The sequence below is a fragment of the Sus scrofa genome, chromosome 1, assembly GCF_000003025.6.
Source record: "Sus scrofa isolate TJ Tabasco breed Duroc chromosome 1, Sscrofa11.1, whole genome shotgun sequence".
Taxonomy (NCBI): Eukaryota; Metazoa; Chordata; class Mammalia; order Artiodactyla; family Suidae; genus Sus; species Sus scrofa.
The window spans coordinates 201,368,940-201,379,647 of record NC_010443.5 but is presented as its reverse complement, the minus strand read 5'-3'; the positions used below and the strand labels follow the sequence as shown (position 1 = coordinate 201,379,647).

Here is a 10,708-nt window from a genome sequence, read left to right as displayed (position 1 = left end):
TGTACTTACCGCTGCCGTTGGCTGTCTCGTGGATGTTGCTTAGGTTTGAGCCTCAGTGTGAATCAGGCTAGAGGAATTAAATACAAATAGAAAATTGTATTTGTAAATTAAATAAGGCAACATTTTATTATTTAATTCTAACAAGTTGTTCAACACATCAATAATGACGGTAGTGCTAAACAGAAGAAAAAATGTGGCCAGAATCTATATGAATACCTAGCAGCTAGTGAAATTAAAAACTCCATTCTGATATGAAGTAAAACAAAAAGGTAAATACCTAAACAAAGTTCAGGAAACAATTGGTTTTGCAATGATTTTGAGCCTTTTTGAATAATTATGTCCATAAATTGGTATTATTATCAGGTATGAATATAAATTTTTATTTGTATAAGAAATTTGATCCATTTCTAACTATATAAGTAAATGTATATTACATTAAAAGTCATTCTGCCACCTTAGTTATGAACTTAAATTTCAATTCAATAGCTTTTACATTTAGTTGGTAGCTTAAAACTTTTCGATATTGTTAACTCTGCACTGAATACAAAGAGTAAGTGTTACACTTTCTTTGCCTATGCATAGAGTAGAAATATTTATGGATTACCTAAATAGATACATAGTACAGCTGGTTATCAAAATTTAATGTGGGGGCAATAAGGAAAAAATATTTTAAAGGAGTCTGGGGAGGAGAAAGGCAGGTGATAATGAAAAAATGTTGAGAAATGCTGCCCTACACATTTGGAGAGTTCATGTAAAAAGCAGAAACAGACATAGAAAGAAATATTCAGAAAATGGAAATGAATTTGCTCCCATTTAAGACACAGGCCTGAGGGAAGGTCTTCAGACATCCTAGAGAGCAGGGTCACAGAGTCACCCACCTCAGCCAGGACAGCAGCATCTGCAAGGTCCCCAAACTCAGCCTTCCTCATGGTCCTGGTGCTGCTCAGCTGCAACTCCATTTGCTCTCTGGGCTGCAACCTGCCTCAAACCCACAGCCTGGCTCACACCAGGGCCCTGAGCTCCTGGCACAAATGAGGAGAGTCTCCCCCTTCTCCTGCCTGGACAACAGAAGGGACTTTGGATTCCCCCAAGAGGCCTTGGGGGGCAACCAGGTCCAGAAGGCTGAAGCATGAGATGCTCCAGCAGACCTCCCAGCTCTTCAGCACAGAGGGCTCAGCTGCTGCCTGGGATGAGAGCCTCCTGCACCAGTTCTGCACTGGACTGGATCAGCAGCTCAGGGATCTGGAAGCCTGTGTCATGCAGGAGGTGGGGCTGGAAGGGACCCCCCTGCTGGAGGAGGACTCCATCCTGGCTGTGAGGAAATACTTCCACAGACTCACCCTCTATCTGCAAGAGAAGAGCTATAGCCCCTGTGCCTGGGAGATCATCAGGGCAGAAGTCATGAGATCCTTCTCTTCCTCCAGAAACCTGTGAGACAGACTCAGGAAGAAGGAGTGACAGACACTTGGTTCATCATAGAAATGCTTCTCACAGACTAACAAACCCACACTTCCTCCTGTGCTGCCATGTCACAGCCCCTCATTTCTGTTGTCATCCTGCCATGAAGTGACTCAATTTGTCAAAGGCTTTCAGGATTATTAGCAACATCCATGTTCTATTCTACAGGCACCGGTTCTTTACAGATACGTTTGCTGATCTATGCATTTATATGTTTCAATATTTATTTATTTATCTATAAGATTTAAATTATTTTTTCTCCATTTGATATGTGCACCTTATAAAAATCTTTGTATTTAGTCTGTTTACTATTTTTCTTCATTCATTAAAATTTCACTATAGGAAACTTCCTGTATTTGTTATTCTTAAAAAAGAAACACCAAGACTAACGTGCAACCTGAACTGAAAAATGTGTGGTGTAATTCATCTCCCCATCATTATGACATTAAATTTAGAAGACAATATAAACTTCCTCTAAACAAGGTTATATGTGGCTGAAGTGAACTTAAGAAATCCAATCTTGCTTTCTTGTTTCTTTGATTCTTGTAGTGAAAGTAACTTGAAAACAATAATCAGTTAAGTGAAAGTTAAATGCCAATTATGTTTAAAACTAATGCTAATATTAGCAATTAATATCAGGTAAGTTTAATGCTGTAAGGAGAAGAATGGATAAAACATGAAGTGCTCTCAGCAGAAGGTAAATGAAGCCATGTGAGAATTCTAAAGCAAGAGTAGAAGTTCTTCTCTACCACTGACGGGTAGGTATCAAACAGCCAATGTCCATTGGGTACTGGAGCTGGTGATTTCCAAGCAATTCCTGGACTGTAAAGCATGGGAACAGAAGTGATCCAATCAGAAGAGGGCACAGAATGAGAAAAGGAATCAAGTTGAGTCAATGACCTTAACCTTAAGAGGGAGCGAAGAGCTGCAAGGGAAAATGAGATGGAATGGCCATAGATTAATAGGACAAGAGAGAAGGGTGAGAAGACTGTGTGTAAAAGATGGACACTGCTTAGAAGATGCTATTATATTCATTTAAACTGGAGATGGAAACTGCACCTCCTTGAGAAATTAGATGGCACTGGTCACCTAAGTGAGAGATGACTGGGTGGGATTCATCAGCAGAAACCATCCTGGAGAACCTGGAAGGATGATAACAGATGAGAACTCTCCCTGTTTTCTTCACCTGGGGAGTCATTTTATTACTTTCACTCGCCTCATGGTCAGATTTGCATTTGCTTTCCTTTGACTTGAGTGCATCCAAAGGCCATGAGAGCTTTCTAAGAAAGTTGAGGGAAGAAAGAAAACTATGACATAGTGAAAATTATGGAAACTAATGGTATGGACTGTTTTATGTTCCCCCTTTTACCTCTCTATTTTGTTTTCTGTTTCAAGGTGAAACAGAAATAATTCAGAAGCTGCAAGACAGCCCTTGCCAGAAAAATACTACTAAAAGGGAACATGTATAAAGTTAAGACTCTGGAATCAGCAGTGAAAAGAAGGCTACTGTTTTCTAGCATCATGTGCCTTACATCTTCCCTGCTCTGCACCTTGATTGTGACGTGGAGAATCATGAATCAAGAGGCTCCATAGGAATATGATGAATGATCAAATGATGCTTATTTATTACTTCAATATAAAGTTCTTTTTTTTTTTTTTTGAGGGCCGCACCCAGGGCATATGTATGTTTCCAGGTCCAATAGGAGCTAGAGCTGCTGGCCTACTCCACAGCCACAGCAAGGCCAGGTCTGAGCCACATTTGCGAGTTACCCTGCAGCTCACAGTAATGCTGGATCCTCAGCCCACTGAGCAAGGCCAGGGATCAAACCTACATCCTCATTGCTAATAGGTGGGTTTATTACTGCTGAGCCACAATGGGACCTCCTCAATATAAGGTTCTGATGGCAGGTTAATAGAAGCTTGCGGTATAACGTGTGATGGAAAATCTAAGAATACTCTTTGTTATTCATTATTTTGAGTAATGATAATGAACCCTGTGCTCATAATACAATGGTGTACAAGATACAGACCTTTCTCCTTTGGTGGTTACTTGTCAAATAGGTCTAATAAAGTCATTTTTGAAGAAGACCAATCCAGAAGGATGAGGCAGCTTGGCTGACATGCAGAATAAAGAGGGCAGAAACAGAGCCCTGGACCAGAGGTAAACACAGTCAAATTCCTAACAAGATAAATGGAAATCCTTACCCTAAAGGACAATTTACCTCGGTTCCTTTTACCCGATACACCATGTTCAACTCTCAATAGAAACTTACCATACTAAGAGGAAAAAAACTGTTTGAAGAGACAGAGCAAGGATCAGAACTAGACTCAGACAAAGTAGAGCGTTAGGAATTATTAGAGCAGGAGTTTCAAATAACAGTGATTATTGTGCAAAGGCCTCTAAAGTACCCATCTATTTACTCATCTCAGCCATACTACATATGGTATTTAAATTTTTTTTTGTTCATACAACATCATGTTCATATTTATAATTAGCTGAAATCTAACAAAATATGCTTACCTTTATCTTTTATCAAATTATTTTCCATTTAATTTATGAAATTCTTCCCCAGAGGATATCTTTAGTTTTCTCTTAAACAAAAGAAATAGCTAAAAGTAGCAACCCATACTAAAAACTGGATGATGATTTGTACTCATCATTCATTTCTTTCTGTTGGTTATATCTCAAAACTTCATTTTCCTACATCAGATATGTGATAGTTCTGAGAACACGGACGTGAATAAAAAAAATGCCAAACCTCTTCTTTGGAGCTTTCAGTTGGAAAGATAAAGAGATATAAAAGCAATAATGATGCTATATTATTTCAGTTAGGTTTCTTGTTACAATAAGAGAGAGAGGCACAGGGATTCTCTCGCCAGAATCTCAATGGAGGGATATCAAGACAGGAAGAAAGCAGATGTGATCTAGAAAGTGCTCAAGCAACATCTAAAGACAGACTTCCCATCAGTAGATGCATGTGTGGATCTAGAATCTGCCACAATATACATCCTGGAGATATTAATTTGCAATAGTTGAATATATGGAAATCAGGACATGGTAAGGAATGTTCTTCCTTATGAGTACAGTGTAGAATGAGAAGATGACTTGAAGCTTATGAGGACCTTGACCTTTTAAGCCTGAGACAGAGAAGAAGAGCCTGAAAAGGGCACAGAGATGGAGTAGTCAGTGCAGTTAGGAGTTAACCAGGGAAGAACAACTTTCAGAAAGAACTAAAAACAAAGGAATGGGACTTCCTGTTGTGGTTCAGCAGGTGAAGGACCTGATGTTGGTTTCTGTGTGGATCCGGGTTTGATCCCTGGCTTCGCCAACTGGGTTAAGATCCAGCATCGTCACAAGCTGCGGCATATGTCACAGGAGCAGATTGGATCTGGTGTTGTGGCTGTGGCATGGGCAGCAGCTGCAGATCCAATTTGACCCCTCATCTGGGAATGTCCACATGCCATAGGTGAGGCCAAACAGGAAAAGAAAAAGAAAAAAACAAAGGGATGGAGAATTGCATGAGAAGAAACTTCAACAATTATTTTTAAGTGATATAGGATTCTGCACTGAATCAAGATTCTTCCAGGAACATGGGTGATCTTGGGAATCACCTAACTTCTCTGAGCCTCAGTTTCCTCATACAAAAAGTAAGTGAAACTATTCCTAGAGTGGTAGGTAGTAGACAGTGCAGAACATTTAAGAACTCTTAGCAGAGTATCATCCATTGAGTGATGTCTACACAGGTAGTGGCTATTTTCTTGTTTGCATGCAAATATAAACATACATAATGAATTCTCCTACCCTCCTCCGTAACTGACAGTAAAACACTGCAAAGCAGAATTGGGAAACTGTGTCTTCTCAGTTATATGTATTTATATAATACATGTGCACATTTGGTACACATGTATATAAATATATACTACAAAATATACTACATATGATAGTAGTGCATACTGACAGCATAGAATTATCACACAAATATATGGACACTAACAGTGTTCCCAGCATGGGTGACACGGATACCACAGCAGCCTGCAGAGCATCAGAAGGGATGAGGGTCCAGTGCCAGCTGCAAACCTGTTTCCTCCTTAGAACCCAGCAAGCTACCACAGAGCAGGGAAGGATACTCCCGGGACAATGAAACCCAAGGAATTTATTACATTCCATCTTGATGGAGCCTCTTTGAAAGACGAACATAATAAAACAAGGCTGAACAGAAGGGACATGGGCAGGGATTATGATCCATTTAGGAACCAGTGGGGTAGAGCCTTCCCAGCAGGACATGTATCAGCACTGCGCACCCTGGAAGATGAGAACTGCTCAAAGCATCAAAGACCTTTGTGGAAATCCATTTATTTAATTTAGGCAATTTGGAAAGAGAACATTGATGGATCAATCATCTTTCTTCTCTTTGCAGCTGGTACATTCTGCACTAAGTAGGGACATTTAAGTCAGAGGGGCCTTTCAAGTACATTTAGATGTCTGGAAACCTTCCTGAGGATTAGGATCCAAACAATAGGCAAAAAACAGTCCTATATTACTTCTAAAAATGCCATCTTATTAATAAATATTGTTTTAAATAATGGTATTGTTTTATGCTGCTTTCTAGGTTGTGACTAAAGACATAAATCAAGACAACTACTCTAGGCAGTGTGGCTGACTATTGAGTTCAAACCAGGCTCTCCCTGATAAGCGGCCCTTTAAAAACCTTCACTGCTTCTGTCTAGGAAGCACATACGCTTTTCCCCCTTGGTCAGTCCAAAGCCTCGTCAGAAACCACATCTTAACCATTAGCTAGAACAATAAAGAGAAAAGACTCTTCACTGGGCTCTCTGGAGACAACAGAAGGTCCAGTTTGGGCTGGAGGAGAGAGGCACACTTGTCTTTGGGAATGAGAACATCAGGCTGACCTGCAGAGGACTCCTGGGACATCAGCGAGGTCCTTGTCCACTGAACAAACAATGGACAACATGAGAGCTGGGAGACAGTTCTTGGGGAATTTCCTGAGGACTATAGCCTGGAGGAGAGCTGCTCCGACAGCTCTAAGGATCTGCTCCAGGTGGTTGGGGGAGAGATCAATACACATATATGATTTTGGCAAATGGGGTACCTGCCATCAAAGACACATCTCGGTAGAAGTTTGTAATTATTTTACTACTTTTCTTTTCTTTTTTTTTTTTTTTTTGTCTTTTTTTTGTTGTTGTTATTGTTGTTGTTGTTGTTGCTATTTCTTGGGCCACTCCCGCGGCATATGGAGGTTCCCAGGCTAGGGGTTGAATCGGAGCTGTAGCCACCGGCCTATGCCAGAGCCACAGCAACGCGGGATCCGAGCCGCGTCTGCAACCTACACCACAGCTCATGGCAACGCCGGATCGTTAACCCACTGAGCAAGGGCAGGGACGGAACCCGCAACCTCATGGTTCCTAGTCGGATTCGTTAACCACTGCGCCACGACGGGAACTCCTATTTTACTACTTTTCTAGGTGTAAGAAGAGGCAAAAAATTGCTTTCATAAAATTTTCTCCTGAAATGATCTACTATCTGAAGGCCTGATCTGTCCATTTTCCCAGAGCACAGAGTGCCGCCTTCCTGATCCCCACCCTGACCTCCTTTCAGGGTGTAGGAAAGTTCAGTGACTTCATTCCTGTGGAACCAGGTGGAGAGGGACACCTTAGTTTTCATCCTGAAGGAGAAATGTCAGAGCTCATACGGACAGAAACTGTTAGGTGCTTTGTTGTTGTTCTTAAAATCACAAGAAAAATCAAGACAAATATATTGCAGGTGTCTGCTGTTGTGGGGTTAATAAAGTTACTTTACTATATTTGACTGAAGAAATTACTCATAAAAATCTTAGAGATCTTTTTTTTTTCTGAATTGGCAGAAACATCTACTGTTTTCTAACCACTTAATAGGGATTTTGTTAATTTTTCATTAGAACTTAAAGTCACTTTAGTTGACTCAGACCATACCCTGTGGTGCCCTATAAAACAGCAGACAGCAACACTTTGGCATTGGAAGTGGAATTAAGCATCTTTTGTCATCTCACTCTCCTCCCTCTAATTATTTCATCAGTACCTCAAGATCATCCATGAAGCAGCCATGTTCGTCCCTTCCCATTGTTCATATGAACCTCGCCCTTCCCCTCTGCATTGCCTTGTCCCCATCTGTGCTGCACTGAAGTTTGCTAACTTAGAATATGTCATTGTATCAGTGGAAAACCACTTCCATATTTCACATTCAAGACATTCAGACCTACATTGCTTTTCTTTTCCACAAAGCAACTGTCAAATTTTACTTTCAGGAAAGTTGCAATGAGGAACAAAATATCTAAAGTCTTGAAAATGATCGCAATTGCAGCCCATTTGCCTTCCTTTACTTCCTTTATTTTTCTCACCTCATCAGGAATTCAAACTTGCCCTATAAACCCCTAACATTAGTGAATGCAATTTCTAAAAACCTTAAGTGAAGAATCACATACAAGTAAAGAAAAGAAGGCAATTTCTCCCCTGAGAATAGCCTAGGCCTCACTGCCCTGCATCCCCGAGACAGAGGAAGAGAGAAACCCAGAGGGATCCACTGAATGAATGACCAACTGAAGATCATTAGTTTCTGTGACATAAGCTTCTCATGAGAGAAAACTTTGTCACTAAATCACCTTTCTCCAGCTGAGAAACTTTGAGTATAACAAGCATTCATTTGTTTAAGGACAAGAGTTGACCAACAAATTTGTATTGACAAAATGTAAATTATCTGTCAAGTCAAACTGAAGTGATTTCAACCGGATAACTTCTCCACATCCTAAGACAGGACACACCTTTGCTCTCAGCATCTGAGGGCTGCTGGCACCTTTGATACCTGAGGACACATGTCAGGAGAGGAGGAGGTCACCACTGAGGACTAGGGTCCTTCAAGCAAACACTCTGGGGGCAAAGGCAGAGATCCTGGGAGAAGAATTATCTTCCCAACAAATAAATAGGGCCCTCCACAGTGAGGAGGTTTTAAAGTTCTCAGGATGTGGTGAGTCTGCTTCAGGGAGTGGGTGCAGGAGGTTAGGATGGGGACTCTGTTCCTCTAGAGGACAGGGTGTTACTAGATGTGACACCCTCCTTGTGAGGGAGATGCTGCCAGGAAAACACAATCATCTTGGAATTAGAATCTCCACACCCATATTCTCCTGAAAAGAACCAGGATTCCTGTCAGGGATATTGGCCCAGGCTGTGGAGGACTATAAGTCCCCAGGAAGAACATGGTGGAAAGAAAGGACAATGTCTGTAATTGTCCTGACCTCCTGGTCCCCTGAAGCAGAACCACATGGATCTGCATGGATCTGTTCTAGAAGCAAGAGAAACATAAAAGAATATCATTCACTCATAGTCACTGGCCTCTTCTGTTAATCAAATAGTAAATAAAACCCCTCTTCCATTTCAAAGCCGTTAATTTCCAAAGGTGGTCTCGTAAATCCCTAAGTGAATACAGACAGACACCATAGAGCTGAGAGATTTGGTCTCCTAAGTAAAGAAGGTGGGAAAAATGGAGCCTAAGATCAGAGGTAGAAATTTGCTCCTACAATGGAGAAGAGCAGTATTTATGAAGGAAAGGGATTCACACACACAAAGAGGATGTGTTTATACACCAACATCACTTCTGACTCTGAGACAAAGACATTTCTTATTTGATTGATAAATATCCATTTGCATGGACATATCTGAAGTTTCTGGGGGAAATTAAACTTCTACGACAAAATTAATGGTTCACAGTTATGATGTTGTCTTGGACCATATCGAGAATACATAAATGAAAACCAAAAAAGACGTGAAAGTGTAGAGAAATGTTTAGAAAATGAAAATTACTGTGTTCCCTGTTTAATGGCCTTGCTTAGAGAGAATGGCATCAGAGAACCTACCCCCAAGGTCCCCCTAGACACCCATCTCAGCCAGGCCAGCAGCGCCCTCATTTCCCCATGGCCTTTGTGTTCTCTCTACTGACGGTCCTGGTGGTGTTCAGCTATGGCCCTGGGGCATCTCTGGGCTGTGACCTGTCTCAGAACCACGTGCACGTCAGCAGGAAGAACCTGGTGCTTCTGCATCAGATGAGGAGACTCTCCCCTCCCTTCTGTCTGAAGGACAGAAAAGACTTCGGGTTCCCCCAGGAGATGGTGGAAGGCAGCCAGCTGCAGAAGACCCAGGCCATCTCTGTCCTCCACGAGATGCTCCAGCAGACCTTCCTCCTCTTCCACACGGAGCGCTCCTCTGCTGCCTGGGACTCCACCCTCCTGGACAAGCTCTGCTCTGGACTCCATCAGCAGCTGGAAGACCTGGACCCCTGTTTGGTGCAGGTGATGGGAGAGCAGACATCTGCCCTGGAAATGGCTGTGAAGAGGTACTTTGAGGGAATCCATCTCTACCTGAAAGAGAAGAAATACAGCGACTGTGCCTGGGAGACTGTCAGAGTGGAAATCATGAGAGCCTTGTCTTCAACCACTAAATTGCAACAAAGGTTAAGAATTATGGATGTAGACCTGGGGTCATCCTGACATGATTCTCATTCACTAAGATGCCATCTCATCCTAGCACATTCATCTTTTGTCATTTTAAGAACCTCTTATTTTGGATCTACCCACAAAATGCATTGAATTAATTCAGGTTAGTCCTTTTCAGTAGTAATAAGAATTAATGTTTCAAAATTTTTCAACTCCAGTGTTATCTGTCCCTTAGCAATGACTGTCCTGATGTTACTCATTTATATATTATTTATTTATTCTGTTATCATCTTTATATTTTCATGTAAAAATATTTATGCTTATATTATATTTAAATTTATAAAATATAATATAAATAAATATTATTAAATTTTCATATTCTTTCGTCTTTTTAAATGATCTTTACTTTTTCCATTATAGTTGATTTACAGTGCTCTGTCAATTTGTACTGTACAGCAAAGTGACCCAGTCATGCATACATTCTTTTTCTCATATTATCCTCCTTCATGCTCCATCATAAGTGACTAGATATAGTTACTAGTGCTACACAACCGGATCTCATTGCTTATTCATTCCAAAGGCAATAGTTTGTGTCTATTAACCCCAGACACCCAGTCTTCCATTTTATTTTATTTATAAAATAGTTATCAAAGAAAACCTCTTGAGTTTAATTCTATAAAACAAAATCCTTATTTTTTTATATAAATCTCAGAATGATATTTGTCCATTTTGTCCTATGGAAATGTCCTACCATTTTCCAGAAAATGCTT

General features: G+C 40.8%; 1 protein-coding gene and 1 pseudogene across 1 annotated transcript; both read left to right on the top strand.

Moving 5' to 3' along the window:
* On the top strand, nt 1-1,458 carry LOC110255446 (annotated as a pseudogene).
* IFN-OMEGA-3 (interferon omega 3) lies at nt 9,420-9,992 on the top strand. The gene has a single exon (NM_001164844.1). It carries the CDS (start codon nt 9,420-9,422, stop codon nt 9,990-9,992), a length of 573 nt encoding a protein of 190 aa, NP_001158316.1.